The sequence below is a fragment of the Onthophagus taurus genome, chromosome 7, assembly GCF_036711975.1.
Source record: "Onthophagus taurus isolate NC chromosome 7, IU_Otau_3.0, whole genome shotgun sequence".
Lineage (NCBI taxonomy): Eukaryota > Metazoa > Arthropoda > Insecta > Coleoptera > Scarabaeidae > Onthophagus > Onthophagus taurus.
In genome coordinates this window covers 17602383-17623863 of record NC_091972.1, presented here as the reverse complement: position 1 = coordinate 17623863, position 21481 = coordinate 17602383, and the positions used below count along the sequence as shown (strand labels likewise).

At 32.3% G+C, this 21481-nt stretch overlaps 2 protein-coding genes and 1 pseudogene across 2 annotated transcripts; 1 reads left to right on the top strand and 2 right to left on the bottom strand.

Moving 5' to 3' along the window:
* Positions 1 to 87: 87 nt before the first annotated feature.
* Positions 88 to 7348, bottom strand: LOC111420752 (tetratricopeptide repeat domain 30). Its single transcript, XM_023053789.2, has 10 exons — positions 7210 to 7348; positions 6879 to 7151; positions 6689 to 6814; positions 1931 to 2066; positions 1704 to 1868; positions 1375 to 1643; positions 907 to 1314; positions 674 to 849; positions 401 to 609; positions 88 to 348 (listed from the first exon to the last, which is right to left on the bottom strand). Exons 1-10 carry the CDS (start codon positions 7267 to 7269, stop codon positions 215 to 217), a joined length of 1956 nt encoding a protein of 651 aa, XP_022909557.2. The 5' UTR covers positions 7270 to 7348; the 3' UTR covers positions 88 to 214.
* LOC139430864 (uncharacterized) lies at positions 3124 to 6026 on the bottom strand (annotated as a pseudogene).
* Positions 7349 to 7534: 186 nt separating the features above from the next.
* Positions 7535 to 14693, top strand: LOC111420292 (CD98 heavy chain). The gene is made up of 7 exons (XM_023053269.2): positions 7535 to 7772; positions 7856 to 8029; positions 12764 to 12953; positions 13007 to 13334; positions 13387 to 14108; positions 14275 to 14430; positions 14483 to 14693. Exons 1-7 carry the CDS (start codon positions 7679 to 7681, stop codon positions 14565 to 14567), a joined length of 1749 nt encoding a protein of 582 aa, XP_022909037.2. The 5' UTR covers positions 7535 to 7678; the 3' UTR covers positions 14568 to 14693.
* Positions 14694 to 21481: the final 6788 nt, after the last annotated feature.

The window sequence follows — 21481 nt, the reverse complement described above, 5'->3', positions numbered from 1 at the left end:
GTACTTGCGTCAACGTAAAAATGAGTTCACGCGAGAACTGCGTTTTTGTACTCATTTTATTAGTTACGAAGTAATTAAATTGACATCTCTTTTTCAATACACAATTTAATTCATTACATGAAAAAAGGATACAAAATTTTCACGCAATAAATAATATCTTCGTCATTCTTTATTTTTAAAATAATCGCTAATTAAATCTAGATTAAGTTTCGAATTAATAATCTTGTAGTTTTAAGAGAAGCGTTTTTAACAATCTCGCTTCGTAAGTTACGGTTTGTTGACCGTTGAATTGGTCGATTTCTTCGGAAAATGGAGAATAAGCGATTGTTTTAACGTTCTTTCCATACACTGCAAAAACAAATTTATTAACTTTATTTTAATTTTAAATTAGTGTACTCACATTCGCAATTTTCCAAAAATTGGATACATTCTTCAATAATTCCATCTCTAAGTACTATCATGTGCTTAGCCAAATTCTCAATTAAATTTAAAAAACATCGTTTCGTATAGTACCAAGTATCAGTTCCTAACTTTTTATTATAAGGTTCTAAAGATTTCATAATTCTTGAAATACCAAATTCATAGTTGCCTTTAGAACAATACAAAGTCCTGTAAAATGTAACAAACGCCATAAATATTAATTAATAACTCATTCTTATAAATATTAACTCACCCTATAACTAAATTAACAATACAAAGATGAAAATATTTTTTATCGGGTTCTTCGAAAGCTAATTGGTCCTCCTCTTTCTCAATGGCTCTCATCAACTCTTCAGCTTCTTCGTTTTGAGACGTCATAATATAAGAAACGCATAAATTAGCCAAAACGATTGCGCTTACATTTAAAATCTAACACAAAAAAATTGTTTTAATTATTAAATACTTTTAAAAAAATAAAGAAAATACATCTGAATAATTTTTTTTAACAATCGGTTCATAAAATCCTGTAGCTTCCTTAAACTTATTTTCTTGCATAAACAAAACGTGAGCGACATTTAACCGCCAAATATCGTTGTCGTTGCAAAACTCAACGCTTTTCCTAAATATTTTTTCAACTTGTGCATAATTTTCGACTTCCCAATAAATTTTAGCTTGAGCCATTAGAACTGGAATGTATCTTTCTAAACAAGCTTCGTACTCGAGCACGGTTTTCTTTACCAAATCGGTGTCACCGCTGTTTCTATGCTCTTGAACTTGTTTGGTTAATTTGCGTAATTGTTCCGTATGGCGATTAGATAAATCGTCAAGTTTTTGATAGGCTTCACCAGGAGATGTTTGTTGAGTTATTATTGCATCCAGGAAATCATAGAGGTACTTTAACATAAAGGTAGTTGTAATTAACGTAAATATAAAATAAATAAATAAAACACTCACCGGAGTGAGATATTTGTATGTTAAATGAGCATTTTCCGCCAAAATATCAGCGGCTAAATCGTAACATTCATATTGACAAAACAATAATAATAAATTAGCAAAAGTTTCTGGGGGAAACGGATTTTGTTGGAGAAGAAATTGGAGTTTTTCAAATGCTTCTACTGGATTTTGTTCGACATTCATTAAAGCTTGGTTATGCAATGTTACGGCATCTAATTCGTATTCCGCTCTTGGCGGCATATCCGTTAGCGCTTCTCGGGCTGCTTCAACTAAAAAATATTTTTAAACCACAATAAACAAATGTCTTTAGATTAACTACTAAATCTTACTATTTTTTAATTGATACTCAATAGCAGCTTTCAAATTGAAAGCTTCAGTTAAAGCAGTTTCATGTAAAGTCAATGTATTTCCTACCGAACGCACTTCAATCCCTTCAGTTTGCATCCCTACGCTTAATTCGGGGTGATCTCGTATACCTCTTTCGATTATTTCAGCTTTATACAATCACAAAAACATTTATTATTAATTAATCATTTTAGTATATGATAATAATTACCGCAATATTTTAATGCAGGACCGTATTCTTTTAATCTATAGTGACAAAGGGCTACGTTGTAGCTAAGATATGGTTTAAAACCGATGTTTTGAAGTGCCGTTGAAAATTTGGTTAAAGCATCTTCGAAATTTTCTTCCTGTAATCAGTTAATAAATATATATAAATAAATCGACTTGAAAGTGAACAAAAGTAAAACAACAATTGCAGAAGTCTAATTCAAATCGATCCTTTCGCTTCGAATGGTGCTGTGATGACTCTTACATTTGTCTTAGGGCTCTAACATAGGTCCACTTCTATTTGCTTTATTCATAGATAATTAGCTCTATCTATTATTATCTTATATTAATAATTTAAGAAAGGGGAGAGACGAAGTTATCAGTGAAATAACCATGATGCAGAAATGTTGAGGAAAGACAAGCAATGCAGGTAGTACGGGGGCATTGAAGAGGAGCACCCAGAGAAGATAGGGTCCAGAATAAGGCATAATTGGAGGCAACGAGAGAGGTTGTTGATGGCGTTGAAGAAGGGTGGAAGAAGGCGATAATAAGTCCCTTGTACAAAAAGATAAGAAAAGCGATAGTCGAGAGTTATAGAGGTGTCAGCTTACTAAATACAACGTACAAGAATTACAAGATATACGCGAAGATACTATTTTCTGTGACAAGTCGCTACAAATCGTAGAAAAACGCTGCCTTACAATCGACTTGCTTCGTAGGCAACTTAAACGTGCGCATTTTGTTAATCACCATACCTGAAATTGTGTGTATCTCATCCAATAAAACTATATTTTGCGAGTATGGCAGAAGCTGTCTTGGCATTTTCACCAGCGTTAGCTGCTCCTGCTAAAATGCGAGTAGACGTATTGATTTAAAGAATTCAATGAATTGGAGATGGAAAATTTTGGAATGAGTTCTATGTCATCGTATGATCCCTAAGCCGAGTGTCTGTCCCTACTACATCTTTGAGTTATACGTCATCGTATGCCTCTACAAGGCGAGTCTCTGATTCTACAGTAAAGCTTATACAGACTCGTGTTACGCTGCACCAAGTTCCGTTGAGCAGCCTAAACAGTACGAAGACTGATTTATTCAGCAGTAAAATTTTCTCGTAAAGACAATTATGCTTGTATTTGTTTGTATTACTTTTATTAATAAACGTTACTGAATACCAGTTCTAATAATATGCCTCATCTGTCAACCAACAGTTCTCATTCTACTATTGAAATAGTCTTTAAAAGCATTTCTGTTCACCAGCAGCATTTCGACTGCTGGTGAGGTGTTCCCACCTATGTGATGTAAAGCTATCGTATTTTCGCTCAGTATTCCAACTTCAATATCATCTTCTTCTTGATTAACTGTACGTGAACCTCTGAGTAAATTGTGAAAACAACACGAAACCATAATGATGTAATCTACGAGTGTCTGGCACGTTGCAATAGTTTTATAAAATACACAAAAAGTTTGACAAAAAATGCAAAAGGCATTTTCCGAGGTTCTTCGAGCTCGACTCAGACGATAATTAAATATTTTTTCCCCTGTCTGCCTTAGCTTGATCTATAGCAGTGGTATCCATAACGTCTCCAAACAAAATCTGGAATCTGAAATATCTATGTCTTCGGTCGATCTTGGCAAGACATTTATAAGTCGATCTTCATCAAAAATTAGTGGACACCACTGATTTATAGGGTAAGGTCGTAAAACATTTTCAGTTAGTTTAAATACTTCGTCCCCGACAATAATATGAGTTAGAACCAAAGTTAGAACAGTATTTGGTTGGCTCTGGTAAGAAGTTGTTACTGTGTACGAGTTGGTAAATAGAAGGCCTTTAAAATATTCCACTATCTCCTTATTTATTATCAACACCAACATCAACCCTTGTGAATTTGTACCCAGCATCAAACATTTCCAATAAGACAATAGAAAAATAGGTTTTATAATTGAAGTATAGGCTGCTTCCACTTTATTTCTGGCAAACTATGCGAATATGTTTTCCATCAATTGCTCCACAACAATTTGGAAAATGCATCTAGCGTCAGATATTTGTTTCAAATGTGCGTTTGTAAGCTTTGGTGAATAAATCGGGAGCAACTTGTCACGCTGTGCTTTCAAAACTTCTTTGATGATTTTACTTATATGGTTATGAGATATTCTAAAATCTGGAAAAAATGGTACCTTTATATTTACGGACATACTTTGTTATAAATCGTTATTGTCTATAGTTGCTAAAATTAATAAAGTACGTAAACTTACCTCAGGGTCTGAGCAAGTTTCTGACAAGGTGCAATATGTAGAGGACATTGTTATTATATCTTCGGATATATGTATATAACAGTACATTGAAAAACTGGCTCTTGGTAAGGCTAAAATATCTTTTAAATTTAGTATCATCATCCATTAAATGCCTTTGAATCAATGTATTGAAACATCCTTCACTTAGCCTATTCAGAAAAATTTTCTTAGTTTGGCGTCGTGGTTTACAGCTAGTCGATCAATAAAGCTTGTTTTTCTTCCTCTTCGAGTAATGCTATTGCAGTTAATACCACTTTCTTCATCATTATTTTTAAATAACAAAGAACAACACTGCATCACACAACATTTATTAATAATGACTCACACCTGAATAAATCGTTTCCACTAATCGTTGGAATAGCGATTACCGCGTTTAGGTGATTAGTCGTTTACTATTGGCGTATGCAATGATGCGGTCTCTGGAAAGGTATTTTAGGAGGAAAGATTTGAATGGGAATCTTAAGATTGAAACTAAGTTTAGGTGTGATAACGAAGAGGCCAATAGATATTGGATGGAGGGTGAAGAGAGGGTTGTAGACTGTGTAGGGAGGGCTGGGAGTCTTGACACCATCTGCTGGTAGAGTGTGATAAGTTGAGGTAGGAGGTGATAAACTGGAAGCAGATGCTGGAGGAAACGGATGGGGAAGGTGGTGATAGCGAGGAGACGTAGTGAGGCACGGAGAGGCTGAGTTATTATTGTTATTAATGTTATGTGAATTATGTATTGTAATCCACTAGAGGCAATAAATTATTGTTAATAATTGTTATTTTAGTGTAGAATTGATATTATTAATATCAACAGAACTAATTACAAGTTACATAGCACTTTTATGAAACTTTTACAAATGTAAGAATTTTAATAAAATTCTAGTTCAGGCTGTAGACATACATCCTCCCAAAAATCTGTGCAAAGTGGCAACACGATTGGTTCATTAGTTTCTAAGAAAACATATCAACCAATCTTAACAACATAGTTTTGAGAAAATCGCGTTTAACGATTTAAAACCGTAGCACATCAAGATCATTGTGCTTACTATTATTCTGCTATGCCTGGTCCATAGAATATCATTTCTCCATTTTCGAAGAAATCTTGCCGAGCCGCCAGTTCTTCACTTCTGGCAATTCTGACGTTCTTAGCAGCTTCGGACACACATTGTTCAGATCGATTGATGCGTTTCTCATCTCGACTGCAAGCGTAAAATGCGACTTGAGTCCTGATTGTAACGCCCATAGTATCTATGATGGATAAAATGAGTGAGAAATCGTCGATATAGAAATAGAATTTCTTTTTATGGCTAAACCATATTTTGTAAGTTCACCTAGACATTCTTTTTTTGTGCGATAGGATATGGGTCAATATTTAAAAGTGGTACTGTCTCCGTCCCCGATATATTTACAATATTTCATCCCATGTTTTTCAACTGATGTAGTAAACATTTCAGCAATTCCATCAGTTTCCATTTTTCCTGTTCCATTATGATTTGCAGTACAATTTTCATCGTGGCTTTCAAACCAATTCTGCGCTATAACGTCCAATTTTTTTTGGCTTGACAAAACAAGGATTTTATCATAATGTCAACAACTTTATTGCTATACTTTCCTATTAAACTAATGACACCGAAAGCGAGATAAAACCTCATTTTTTCCACGCACAGTCACCCAAAACAATAAGTTTGTTCTCTGTATTGCCATTTTCCTTCTCCAACAGCTCTTCTTACAACTTCCTCATAAACTGCTTTTGCCGAAGTGTACACATTTTTGAGACAACTGTAATAAGTATTGATCGCTAAACCTTTACCTATATTCATTAGTCTACAAAATAAGTTGATGTCTTCTCTATCGATTTCCAAAAGTCTCATTACAAATACAAGTGGTCGATTAATTTCAAACCCTTTATTAGTGGACACATGTTCATCAAACCGCACTGACGTAAAACCCCAAACCACACGTAGCACTTTGCTTCTAAGTAATGTCATTATCACAAATTTTACACTTTATATCCTCAAAGTGTCGTAAAAACTGGACAAATGTTTAAAATGTAATAGATAAATTGATATGAAAGAGGATCCGTCGCATCTTCATTTTTTATCAACTTGGTACCTGACGTGCTAGCACAATTTGATTCTTTATCCAGCGTATGGCGATTACCGTAAACACAACGTTTTTGCAGTCGATTATAATGGACAAGATTGGCCCTAAAATCCTTTTCATCCATTTTGATTGATGCAACTTCGCATAATTAAGTAACTTATAGCTAACATAAACGACAGTCTTTAATTCTTTTTTAGATAAATGAAAAACGTTTGTAGCTCAGCTATCAAGCTTATCCTACACATTATAAACCTTCAAAAAAATAGGATATAGCAAATTATTTTATAAAGGATTGTAGTATAATAATTGACTCTTAATTGATATATTGTTTAGCATTATGCAATTGTTGTGAAACGTCTTATAAAAAAAATCAAGTTACTTTGTATAGTAAACATCCTAAGTTAACTTCTGTATCAGGATCTTCAGGAGAACAACTTTCAACTAAATTTCTAGCAGAAATATTATCTTCTTGGCCATATTTAATAGCAGCTTGTAATTTAGTTACCTTAAATAAACAATTATTAATTAATCGTTTCATTGTAACTTCATTATTAAATTAAATATAATACCTTTTGCCTGTAATCTTCATCAGAAATGCTTTCAGTAACCTTAAAAGCTTCGTCATATAGACACACTTGATACAAAGATTGAGCATGAAATAGTTTGTAGTCTTTGTTTTCGGGCATCATTTGTACTAATTGTTCATAATATGTAGCAGCATTTGAAAAGTCTTGTGTGTAAAAATAGCAATAAGCTAAAAGACTTAACCCAGCTCGAGATGAGTTGGATTCAGGTATTCCGTGTAATACCTTAATCGCATCAGCATAGTGGTTTTCTTTAATCTGATTAATTTACAATTATTTTTAAACAAAATTATATTAATTATAAATAAATACAGACCATTGTATAGATAGTTTTTGTAAAATCACCATCATTTATAATCACATTTGAGGCAAACATTTTGACAATTTCTTGTATACATTGAATTTAAAACGTTTCTATGGCAACGATAGTTTGAAATAAGCAGAAATTCACATTTGGGTATGCAACCCAAACTACACCAGCTTTCTATATTTTAATTTACAATTTACGTTTTATTTTTAAATTAAATTTAATACAAATTAATTTTTTAAGAACACTACATAATTAGATGAAAAGTTTTCAAAAATTTAAAAAGGTTAGTTTGTTTATAAATTTATAAAATTATTTTTATTTTGGTTGTTGGCTATCCTTTTATTTCTAACTGACGCAAACGCAAAACGCAATTGGGCAACAGAACAGCCTTCGGAATTCATCGCGTTAACATAAAAATCGTTACACGTGCAGAGATCTGGTCCAGAGACACACCCAGTATTCAATAATTTCCATAATGGATAGCCATAAACTGGACATAGCTGGTAAGAAGGACGACGATCCGATCCCCACGGCAACTTATAAACAGATACCAGAAGAAGACGTAGATGGTAAGAGTTGGTTATTACATTCCCCTTTCTCCGTCTACAAAAACGTACAAAACGAATTTACCCCATGAAACCTGCTTCTTCAGATCGAGAACCTCTCGCCAAGAATGTGGTCAAGAGCCATAACAGAACTTCAGAGGCAGACGGTGCTGATGAAAAGATGCTTCCTGATGAAGAGAAAATATCCCCCAACGTCACAGCTGGAGATGTTAAATTTACAAACAAAGAAAAACAGAATGGGGATGCTAAATTAGATATTGGTAAGAATTATTTTTTATCTTTATCAAAATTCTTATTATTAAATTAGTGTTGAATGAGATAATTGTGTGAAATTATTGCATCAGAATGACCTAGATACAAGAAGTCTTTGTAGGACAATTAAAGTTGTTATCAAGAGATTATTACTATCTTTTAAAATGTTATCTAAAATTAGTACTTGATGGGATTAATAAATTACAAAGCCTATTATAAAATTGATAGTTAAGCAAGATTTTGATTTATTGTCTTTTGGATCTAAATATTAAATTAATGGAAATAAATTGCTTAAAAAACACAAAAGGATAAGTTTTGCTTATGAAGCTAAAGATAAAAATATCTTTATTTTGATTTCTTTGTTATATTTTTATCTTATAGTACCAGTATAAATGCTTAGTTATAAAAATATCCAGGATCACTCAGTTTTTTGTTCCAATCCTTTTAGCTTTAAATAAGATTAAATTAATTTTAAATCATTTCAGGACAATACTTTAGATATTTATCTAAATAAACATTTTTCCTTAAATGCAGGCAAATATGGCAAAGCATTCATTTACTTGGGTGTTTTAATTACTCATTATCCATAATTACATTTTTCTTTGAACAAAGTTGTTGATCTTTATTTTGATTCTTTAATATTTCTTGTTCTGTTCATGTTTTACTAACTTCAAACATTTTATTAAAACTTGCATCTACATTTAGGTTAAAATTATTGAATTCTTGACTTAATGATATTAGCTACTTGAAAAATCTTGATGGGTTATTTGAGTGATGATGGAGTTCCAACCAAAAAAGTCCTATTGGGATTGAACTTGATTATTAATATTATTATCTGCAGTGTCCAAAACCTAAAAGAGCTACTAATTCCTGTGAATGGTGGAATACTAAGTAATAGATTTTTAATATCTGGCCAAAATCGGATATTTGGTTACTATCCGGTATCCCGCCGGATTTTAAAAAATGGCCGGATATCCGTTTCACCACTACTTCAAACTCTTTAAAATTTACAATTCGCGCAATCATTTTCGCGACATTATACACAACAAAGATAGACAATATACATGGTGTGTCAAATGTCTGGAATATAGCCAATAACTTCGCCATTTGTGGTTTTATAGAAAAATGTTTCAAACAAAAAATTCTTTATTAGTTGTGGCGCCTTTCTTTGCGATACTTGCTTGTTTACATTTTTCTTTGTTTCGTTGCTATGGCAACCAACATTGTTATTTTAAATGGGATGCATATGTTTTTTTGCACATTTTAATAGAAGATAAATCCCTCTACGCGATGAACATATCAAATCATATGGTTGTATTAGAAAAAAATCGAGAAAAGAAGCTGTAAATGTCAAAAAATTTACTGTTTAAACAAGTATGGCGCAATTAAGCGAACAACAAAGAATCCAAATATTAATAATGTATGGATACGGTGTAGGTGGTAGAAAACGCACTCGAAGTGAAGTTTGTACACTGTTCAATAATATTTGCCCGGATACACAAATTACACAATCCACAGTAACCAAAATATTAAAAAAAATTTTAACACCGGAAGCGTTAAAAACCTTCCAAAAAGTTAATGGCCGAAGACATGGTCATTGGTACCATACATTATTAATTATTCATAATTGTTGAAACTGTAATTTTTTTGACATTTCAAGCTGTTAACGGCGTTATTTCGGCGCCTACTTTGATTGTAATTAGCTGATTTAAGACTTTCTAAAAACGCATTTTTTTCTCGATTTTTTTCTCATACAACCATATGATTTGATATGTTCCTCGCATAGAGGGACTATCAAAATATGCAAAAAAAACATACTTCCCATTTAAAATAACAATGTTGGTTGCCATAGCAACGAAACGAAAAACAACACAAACAAGCAAATATCGCCAAAAAATGCGCCATGATTAATAACGAAACTTGTATTTCAAACATTTTTCTTTAAAACCACAAATGGCGAAGTTATTGGGTATATTCCAGACATTTGACACACCCTGCATAATTCCGTCTCCCTTTGATACAAACGCATTCCTGTAATAGACAACCTAAGTGTTGACGTCACAGAGATGGGCGGAGCTTATACCGACTCCAAACATCTCCGTTGCCAACTGTGTTGCTAACGATAAATTCCCATATACAATTTTTCGATTTACAGTTAGCAACGAAAATGTTTGGAGTCACCATAAGCTCCGCCCATCTCTGTGACGTCAAGGCTTAGGTAGTCTATATAGGAAATAATATACAGGGTGTCTCAGCGAGACCGTTTTTTATCGTTTCTGGGGTTCTGACCAAAATAAAAATTTGAGAATTCAGATTTAAGTATAATCAGTTGCGTTCTCTTCGGCTAAAATATTTTCAGATTTCTTACAATCCCGGAAGCCGCCACCTACTTTATTTTTTTAAACGGAACACCTGTATATTTTTACATATTTGAATTTCTCTTTTTTCAAGGTTTTTAAATTCGTCCGCCCATACAACTTTTTTTAAAAAGTCTCACAACCGTGAAACAACGTAAATACAACGTAAAGACTTTGACATTTGTCAATAACTCATTAAACATTTGTTTTCCATGGGACGCTAGGTTAAATATCGATATATGTGTGCATTTTTCAAAAAACCCTAATTATCTCCCAAACTATTAATGTTAGGTACAGGATATATGGGATATAAAAGATGTAGAATGAGATAGTAGAAATACTATGAGAAATAAAATCACCTTATTATACAGGGTGGTTCAGTTTTTAATCGGGAAACTTTACTAGGACGTAGTACTTGCCAAAAAACACAAGTTTTTTATATACACATAGGGTCACAACTCTTTTGTTTCCGAGCTATGAGCTGTCAAAGTTGAGCCAAAAATTTACATTTTATCTTTTATTTCGGGTATGAGTAAACCACAGAATTTGAAATTTTGTATGTATGTACTACTGGTTCATATCTTATTTTCAACCATACCTTAAACTTCCCTAGCGCCCTCTAAGGGGATGAAATTCACAACGTGTTTGATTTTTTTATAACAACTTCTTAACGCTATGGAATATTAACATAAAAAAAAATGGGTTGTAAAGCTTATTCATTATTGGTACTTTTTTGTCTCTTTAGTTTTTTCCTTAAAGATAATAGTTTTAGCGTAAAAAAAGAAAATATGCTACATTGGACTGTAAAGCGTTGCTATTATTAAAAAAAATTTTTTCTTTATAGGTGGCTATGGAAGTTGTGCACTTACTAGGATCTAGTACTAACTAAATAACACCAATTAATTGTGATTTTCATAAGAAAAACCATAAATAAGATTAATGCCTGTCTGAACAAATTACGTTGTTTTAAACAATATTAAAAAATTGATGCTCTTGCTTAATAACCGTCAAAAATTATTAATAACCAGAAATAATTATGAGGATTCACTGTAAATAAAACTTACATGTTCTCAGAGCTAACTTTTAGAATAATTTTAGCTAAACATGGCGGCATAAGCGGTACATGGCACGATATTTTATTTTTTTACACGGAAACTATTAACTATAAGGAAAATACTAAAGAGACAAAAAAGTACCACTAAAGAATAAGCTATACAATCCATATTTTTTTATGTTAATATTCCATAGCGTTAAAAAGTTCTTATAAAAAAATCAAGAGAGTGGTGAATTTCATCCCTTTAGAGGGCGCTAGTGAAGTTTAAAGTATGCTTGAAAATAAGGTCTTAACCAGTAGTGAATACGTACAAAGTTTCAAATTCAACGGTTTACGTACAGCCGAAATACAAAACAAAATGTAAATTTTTGGCTCAACTTTGATCGCTCATAGCTCTAAAACAAAAGAGTTGCGACCCCATGTTTATATAAAATACTTGTGTTATTTTGGCAAGTACTACATCCTAGTAAAGTTTCCCGATTAAAAACTGAACCACCCTGTATAAACACCTTTATAAATCTCTAAAAGTATAATGAATGTGTAAATGACAGTCGTACTTTAACGATGAAAGATTTTATTTGTTTTTCAGTTTCTACCGGTTTCGGCGTGTTAATGCCATCATCAGGAAACCACGTTATACGATTTCATGTTTTCCCTTTATCATACTATTTTTTTTTCTTCCAATTTCTATTCTAATTGTTTTAATGTTCAAATCAACCTGTACTTGTTTTATCTAATTTACAAAACCACGATGTTCTTTTACATCTAGGACTGATTTTAGGCTTCAAAGTACGACTGTCATTTACACATTCATTAACACACATAATGGTGTTAAAAGGGGATCAAAACACAAATACTCTAAAAATATGTTATTGTTTAGTTTAATTACCTGAGTTTCAAATACATTCATATCCAGATGAAATAATAAAATGAAAATTTCTGAGTTTTACTTACTTGGTTATAAAAACAATTTTATTGCAGCAAAAAACTTCACTAAACCAATTCGAATATAAATTAAACCGTTTAATTCGTACTAAGAAACTGAATAATCCACTAAACATTTTATGACCCGCATATTTCCCACCTATATCTACTTCTTTTGAACACACACGCACACTAATGCACCGTATATATTTCATTGTTCGATTCGTTCAAAACCGATTAGCGATTAACAGTGAAATTCGTGATACACGCGCAATCAGACACTTTCCTAATTTGCAACTCGACGATAATTGCCTAGTGCACCACTTTGCCAACGAAACGAAATTTTATAACACGTTAGTTTTACAAAAAAAATCAACTGGTTAACATGTCTTCTCCTGAACCTACAGGTGAGCTTAAATCCACTTTTGTTGGAATGGGCAAGGAGGAACTCATGAAATATGCCAACGATCCGTTTTGGGTGCGACTACGTTGGACTTTGTTCATTCTTTTTTGGTTGTTATGGGCTTCGATGTTAGTTGGGGCCATTGTGATTATTATTGGGGCACCGAAATGTCCTAGACCCGAACCTAGAACTTGGTAAGTTAGCTTTAAAATGAAAACAAAAAGAATTAAAATGTCTTTTGGTTAAGGTACGAACAAGGACCTTTAACTGAAATTGATCCAACCAAAATAACTGAAGATGATTTGAAACTCCTTAAAGAATCTGGCGTGAAAGGTGTAATAGCCGATTGGCCTTTAGACACTTATCAAGGCGTTCAAGATTCACAAGAATTCGGCGATTTAATTAAAAAAGCTCAATCTGTCGAACTTCCGGTTATAGTAGGTTTAGAACCGGCTCATTCAATGCGATTCTTTAATGATTCCGAATCCAAAGCTGACGCTTACTTGAATTATTATTATTGGGAGAATCCTAAAGGTCCTTTCGAAAATGGATCATCATCTCCACCAAATAATTGGGTAATTAACCTAATTTTTTTAATTTTCACAAAATTAATCGACTCATTTGTAGCTCAATCCAAACGATTCTACAGCGTGGGTTTATTCTTCGAGTCGCCAACAATACTATTTGGCTCCATTTGGAAAACCACAATTAAATCTTCGCAATCCGGAGGTTAAAAAAGAATTTTCAAAAATATTAAACGGTTTCTTAGACGCTGGCGTTAAAGGAATTCGTATAAATAAAGCGCCGTATATGTTTGTGGACGAGAAGTTAAAAGATGAAGTGATGGGCGATTCTATGGGCAACTTTACAATTGGGCAGTATAACTTTTACAATCACGACAAAACGATGAATTTAAACGATTTGGGAGTGACGCTTAACGAGTGGAAATCTGCAATTAAAAACAAAACCGAAGACGGTTTATTAATGATTTCCGAAGATATAACGAGTTTAGATCCGTATATATTTAACGGAAGCGTTACTGTGGATTTACCTAGTAATTCCCATGTTTTTACTCATCCAATTGTATCAGCTTCCCAGTTGTATAGAGATATGAATCTAACTATGAGTTTATTAAGGAATAAATGGCCGTTGTGGAAAGTTAAAAATAATACGGGATTGGATCCTGATGTTATCGATATGATGACGTTTATGTTTAAAGGAAGCACTTTAATTCCATTTAATTATACCGTTAATAAGGAATTATTGAAGCGAAGGACGGTGCCGTCTTTAACACATGGTACACTGGACCAATTTTTGGTTGCAAATCAAAGTGTTTATGCATTTATTAGGTAAGTAAAATAATTTAATTGGAAATGTTATAACAAAAACTCATTATACATTCTTATTAATGCCTTCTTTTGGATGTAGAAAAGATAGAAAGTAAGGAAAAAAATTGTTGTTTTTAATTATTATAAATTAACATTTTTTAATAATAAAATTCGTTTCTTTTTGTAGAGTTATTTCTGGTAGTCCAGGATATCTCGTAGCGATAAATCCATCATTAGAAGAAGTCACTGTTAACTTCCCCAAAGATACAAATGGGGTCGTTTCGGATGAAGTGACTGTAGACTTGATTAGTAGTAATTATAATGTTACCGACGTCAAGTCACCGTAATTATTTAAGACTTTTTTTTAACTGTAATATTATAATAATATTTTTTAGTATGAAGATTAAGGCTGATGCAGTGAAAATATCTCCTAAGGCTGGTATTGTATTGACTTACCAACCGAAACCAAAGGAAGCATAAAATGGACATAATATGTAGATGAAGAAATGCATTTAATAAATAATGCATGTAATGTAAAAAATTTTGTTTTTGTAATTTCACCTTGTAATGACTTTTAATTTGATTAATAAATAATAATGGCATTTATTAATGAAGGTTTGAAATACCTAGCTTGCTACAGTTTCTATTTGTAATCTACTATTTCATTTCCAATCATCCTGAATATGTAAGGACCAACACCATATGTATTTCAAGATTCTACTTTTTAAACTTAACTAACCTATAATTTCTTGTATATTTATAGTTGTATATACCAATTTTCTCCTTTAAAATGTTTATTTCTAAACCATTACAAATAAGTCCACGTTTCTGGAACTATTCCCATCATCAGGCTTTAATAAATTTCTTACCTAAAGAAACAACGAATTACAAAATATGTGTATAATTACTTTTACACAAATAAACAACATTTATTTTCTTACACTTAAACCACAACATGCAGAATATGATTCTTACCCAACAACTTTTCATCAATTTTATAATTCCACTAATTTACAAATTTTAATCAATTTTTTTCAAGACTTCGACATTTCCAGTTTTTGAGATATACCCAAAAATGTGGAAAATCGTAAATTAAAAAACATAGTAACGGTTCATGTTCAGTATATTTTTTATTTTCCATGGTGTGCTTCTGTAGCTATATGGAGATGAAAGTAGAGGTCCAGACGAACATTTTGAGGTATTGATGGCATAAATGAGACTCTTCGTTATTTTGCTACAGCCTAAAACAACTCAACAAAATCAATTTTTTTGGCACTTTTCCCATTTTTTTTATCACTTAAAGATCACTTAAGCTGCAGCAAAATAACGGGGAGTCCGATTTATGCCATCAATACCTCAAAATGTTCGTCATATATTATGAAACAGCTTGTATATGTTACCGGCAATCTGTATAATCCGATATTCTATACAATACGTAGGCAATTTATAGAATACCTAAGACGTTTACGTAATATATGAAGTATTAAAAAAGTTTCAGCGAGATTAACCGAACACGAGGCAACTCAAATGCCCAAACAGTGTATGATCAAGTGGAAAACACGGGTACAACAAATGAAATCATGCCAGGGTATTGATCAAGACATTAAGATAGTAATTCACTCAGAGAAAGCAAAATGGAGACAGATCCTGCGTATTGTTATGGATGCTGTATTGTATCTAACCACAAACTGCCTTTCTTTTCGCGGGTCCCACGAAACTCCTAGCGATCTCATCACACAATGTCCTCAGCCTAGTCAAGGTAACTTCTTGAACTTAATTTCCCTGCTCGCCAAACATAATTCAACTCTTAAGTTTCAATTAAAACACATAAAAAAGGCACAAGTATCATATTTATCAAAGACAATACAGAATGAAATGATTAACATAATGGCAAAAACAGTTAGAAATAGTATTTTAAATGACATCAAAGAAGCCAAATACTACACGATAATGTTCGACTGCACTCCAGATGTATCCCATACAGAACAAACGAGCCAGGTAATTCGATATGTAAAATGAACTGGCGATGTGTGTGGAATAAAAGAAAGTTTCATTGATTTCATAGAAATTGCTGGAAAGACAGGAGAGGACATTTGTCAACAGATTTTAGAAAAATTGGCAGTTGATGATTTAGATATTGGATAATGTCGTGGCCAATCTTATGATAATGGGTCCAATATGGTCGGCATCCATAAAGGAATGAGCTGGCCGAGTTCGTACCATGCTTGGCTCACTCCTTAAATCTTGTAGGTGTTCATTCTGCCTCATCATGCCAGAAAGCTATTAATCTATTTGGGCTGATTCAAAAAGTATATTGCTTTTTTGTTGGTTCCACTACTAGCTGGGACATTATGAAAAAATACGTTAAAACAAATTTAATTTAAAAGGAAGTAGTCAGACGAGATGTTCGGCAAAACATGTTGCTGTGAATGCCCTATTAAATAATTTTCCAGAAATAGCGGAATCCCTTAGAAGAAGTTAAGCAAACTTCTCATGCTCCAGAAGCTAAGTACGAGGCAGGTCATCTCTTAACTGCTATAAAGGATTTTAAATTTATTCTTAATTTAACTATTTGGGCGAATATTCTCCGCGAAATCAATCGAGTGAATATATAAATTCAGAAAGAAGATATTATCCTTGCCCGTTCCCTCGCACTAATGGATGGTCTACTCAAAACTTTACAAAAAATGAGACAAAATCAAATGGAATATTGAATAAAAGAGGCTGGAGAAGTTGCTGAAAAAAGTGGTGTTGACCCTATTTTGCAAAACAACCGAATTCTGAAACGTAAAAACATTTCAATGAAATGTGTGAAGGGGAATTACAAACACTACAACCTGTTCAACTATTTTCTAAAGAAATAATGATGGTATTTGACCGCATCATATCAGAAATTAAAAAGAGGTTTGATGCTGAATTTGAATTTTGCTTTTCTTAATGGTACTAATATTTTGAAAAACTGAAAAAGTATGGAGCAGATCTGGCTCGAAAATACAAGAGAGATTTAAGTGCCATTGAATTCTGCCAGGAACTCTACGTTTTTAAAGAGCATGTTCCGCTTTTATTTTTTGATATAGAAAAGGCTAACGGTTTCTATCTCTTGCGCATGATTTGCAGAATGCTAAATGATGTGTAGGATATATATCCTACACGTTCATGTCTACACTGAGAGAAATGGATTGTACTATGCACTAAAAATATACTATAAGGTAATATAATATTTAACACGTTAGTGACAGCGAGACGAGATTGTACTGAAGCATATAAATATAATGAATATAATACACCTATCCCCCGATTTACACGGTAGATACGTTCCTGAGAAAAACGTGTAAATCGAAAATTAAAAATTTTCAACTCAAAACCGTGTAAATCGAAAAGCTTGCAGAAAATGCATAATTTTGCTATTTAACAGTTGTGATTTTTTTCAATATTTTTAGGTGTACACAGAAATAAAAATAAAATGCATTGACAGGTTAAAATATGTAATATATTTTAAGTCAGCACATAAGCTCGGGATTCCCCGTGAGATGTGTACACAGCGCACGTGTTCAATCACAGTAGCATTTAGTAGAGTGCGATAAAAACAAAAAAAAACTTATTTGAAAAACCGTGTAAAAGCGAAAACGTGTAAATCGGGGGATAGGTGTACAATGAATTGCTGCATGTATAATATTTTTTCATAATACGATTCGTACAATCTATTTCTCTCAGTGTATATATCTGTAAATAAATAGGCTTAACAGAAAGAACAGCGATGGATGCATTATTTCCGGAAGGCCTATGTAGGCTATGTCCAAATGTCAATCAATTAGTGGACATCTGATAGCTGAAATTATATAGATGATAAAGGTAAAAATAAATATAAGTGGGCGGGGGCGGCATTTTTCAGTTTTTGCACCGCTTAAAAGAAATTGAAGATCCGGGGCTGATAGCAGTTTACAGTTTGTCGTCAAGAACTACTTAAAAAAGAAAATGTTCCTAATCAAGAAACGACGCTCCTTACAGTTGCGAATCTGCAATGTACGGGGACAGGTCAGGGATTTATTAAATGTACTTGCAAGAAACACTGTGACACTAAAAAGTGTTCATGTCTTAAAAGTAAGATTTTATGCACTTCAAAATGTCACAATAGTTCCTCATGTAAGAACAAATAATTATATTTTTTTACTTACTCAATTCTGAGAGGCCAGTACATCTACGTCTTGTTTTTACAGAATTATTTAGTTGCCAAAGTTTTTAATACTTATTACTTGATTACTTATAAGCAAATGACATTATGTTAGTTAACCCAGAAAAATTTTAAGTTTAGTGTAATTTAATTGTGATTTTACTATAGTTACAGAAAGGTACTAGGTGCCTTTCTTTGTACAATAACTTATAGATTATAAAAAAGTTTATTATGTGTAAAAATTGATAAATACAGACCAAAATCTATTTATTTTACACATTGCCCGTCGACCAACAGGTACTCTATGTAATCCCTAAGAATTGTATACATTACCTAGGTAAAGTATCTAAGGAACAATAATCTTCATAATATTTCATACATTGCAGAAATACACCTCAGGTATTTTATACATTACCTAGGCATTGTATAGAATATCTGAATTATACAGATTGACGGTAACATACAGGGTGATTCACATAAGAACCGACACAGAGCAGGGACATGTAGAGGACAATAAATTAAGATGATTTAACGCAACTTATCTCTATACCAAGTTGTACCCCTGAGGAGTTATAGGCCTTCAAAGTTGGGTCTTAAATTTTTAAAACAATGAATATCTTCGTAATACATTAAGCTAGAAAAACCAAATTTGGTATACGTTATGAGTGTACCGAGGGTATTAATTGGTAGCAAGTTGAGACCAATTGAGGCATTTCAAAGGGTTGATTAAAGGTGATGGTTCCCTAAATTTTGGCAGATTTTTTTAACCTTTTTGTGGATTTAATACATTATTACCTCATTTCATGTGGAATTTAATTCTAAAACTTTTTTTACTCTTACTATTTTTTAAAAAACATTGCCGTTTTCATAAAAAAATCAAAAAACTAAAGACGCATATCTTGTTAATGCTACTTAAAATCATCGAAAATTCAGTAGTCGGCTGTGAAATTGTACGTAATTTGAGAAATAAACTGTTTATTATGAGCTAAAAAGACATCATCCATAAACCAATTTAGTTTAGGCATAATAATTTTCTAGTGATAAAGAGAAAATCCCCAAAATGTCAAAATTAAGTACTTTTGGTTTTAAAATCGATCATAACTCAAGAATGAAAGATGATGACGAAAAGTTTTTTAGGAATAAATTGTTTATTATGAACTAAAAAGATATTATTGATAAACAGATTTTGTTTAGATGTAATGATTTTCTAGTGATAAAGAGAAAATCCCCATAATGTCAAAATTGAGTACTTTTGTTATCAAAATCGATCATTACTCAAAAATTAATTGTGATGGAGATAAGTTTTTTTGAAATTAATTGTTTATTATGAACTAAAAAGACATCATCCATAAACAGATTTGGTTTAGTTATAATGATTTTCTAGTGATAAAGAAAAAATCACCAAAATGTCAAAATTGAGTACTTTTGGTATTAATATAGATCATAACTCAATAATGAAAGGTGATGGTGAAAAGTTTATTTGAAATAAATTGTTTATTATGAACTAAAAAAACATCATCCATAAGCAAATTTAGTTTAGGTATAACGATTTTCTAGTGATAAAGAAAATATCACCAAAATGTTAAAATTTAGTACTTTTGGTATTAAAATAGATCATAACTCAAAAGTTAAAGGTGATGGAGAAAAGTATACTTCAAATAAATTGTTCATTATGAACTAAAAGGACATTACTCATAAACAGATTTGGTTTAGTTATAATGATTTTCTAATGATAAAGAGAAAATCACCGAAATATCAAAATTGAGTACTTTTGGTATTAAAATTGATCATAACTCAAGGATGAAAAGTGATGGAGAAAAGTTTTTTAGGAATAAGTTGTTTATTGTCAACTAAGAAGACATCATCCATAAACAAATTTAGTTTAGGTATAATGACTTTCAGGTGATAAAGAGAAAATCCCCAAAATGTCAAAATTGGGTACTTTTAGTGTTAAAATCGATAATAACTCAAGAATGAAAGGCGATGGAGAAAAGATGAAGAAAACCTTGTCGTCAAATAACTTTATAACATTGTCGTCAAGTTTGACGTACAATTTCATAGCCAACTATTAAATTTTCTCTTATTTTAAGTAACATACGAAATACGTGTCTTTAGTTATTTACGTTTTTTATGAAAACGACAAAGTTTTTTAAAAAATAATACGGGTAAGAAAAGTTTTAGAATTAAATTCCACATGAAATGAGGTAATAATGTATTAAATCCACAAAAAGGTTAAAAAAATCTGCCAAAATTTAGGGAACCATCACCTTGAAATCAACCCTTTGAAATGCCTCAATTGGTCTCAACTTGCTACCAATTAATACCTGTGGTACACTCATAACGTATACCAAATTTGGTTTTTCTAGCTTAATGTATTACCAAGATATTGAACTTTTTAAAAATTTAAGAGCCGACTCTGAAGGCCTATAACTCCTGAGGTGTACAACTTACGTTAGTATAGAGGTAAGTTACGTTAAATCATCTTAATTTATTGTCCTCTACATGTCCCTGCTCTGTGTCGGTTCTTATGTGAATCACCCTGTATATACTACTCCATTTTTAGGTTCTATGGAGTTCAAGAAAAACACAATTTTATTTCAATAATTTTATTACATTATTGACAATATTTTTTCTAAGTTACATTATTCATAACTTAACTTTCCTAATTGTAAATTTTAAATAAATATTAAAATTGTAGTTAATTAATTAATTAAAAAAGAATTTTTTTTACATCCTTTTAATTTTTAAATAGCTTTAAAAAACAAAACTTAAATTTGCACCTTTCGCTGACGACCTCGAACGTTCGAACGAAAATTACACGGTGATTAACCGTGAAAATTGTATCGAAAATAGTTGGTAGTTAATGCGATGGCGCCGCACTTTCACTAAAGCAGCAAAAACTCGTGAACACGTTTCGTCTTCATTTCACTATACTATAGACGGAATGATCAACGTCCTATCGTTTCGGAGGATCTGACGGGGATCAGAAGAGGCAGATTGATCGTAGACGTGAACGAAAAGTGAAAACTTGGAAGAGCGGTGCTTCTATTGTAGTTTGATTCGCCTTCGCTCGGCTAAATGGCGCTTCAGGAAAGTGAAACGACCCGCCAAGATTGTAAATTACCGAGGACGACGTAAATACGCTTCGGAGTTGAAAGTTATTAATTACTTACGGATCGTGGATTTTCTATAATAAGAGCAGAAAATCCAACTTCCATCTGGA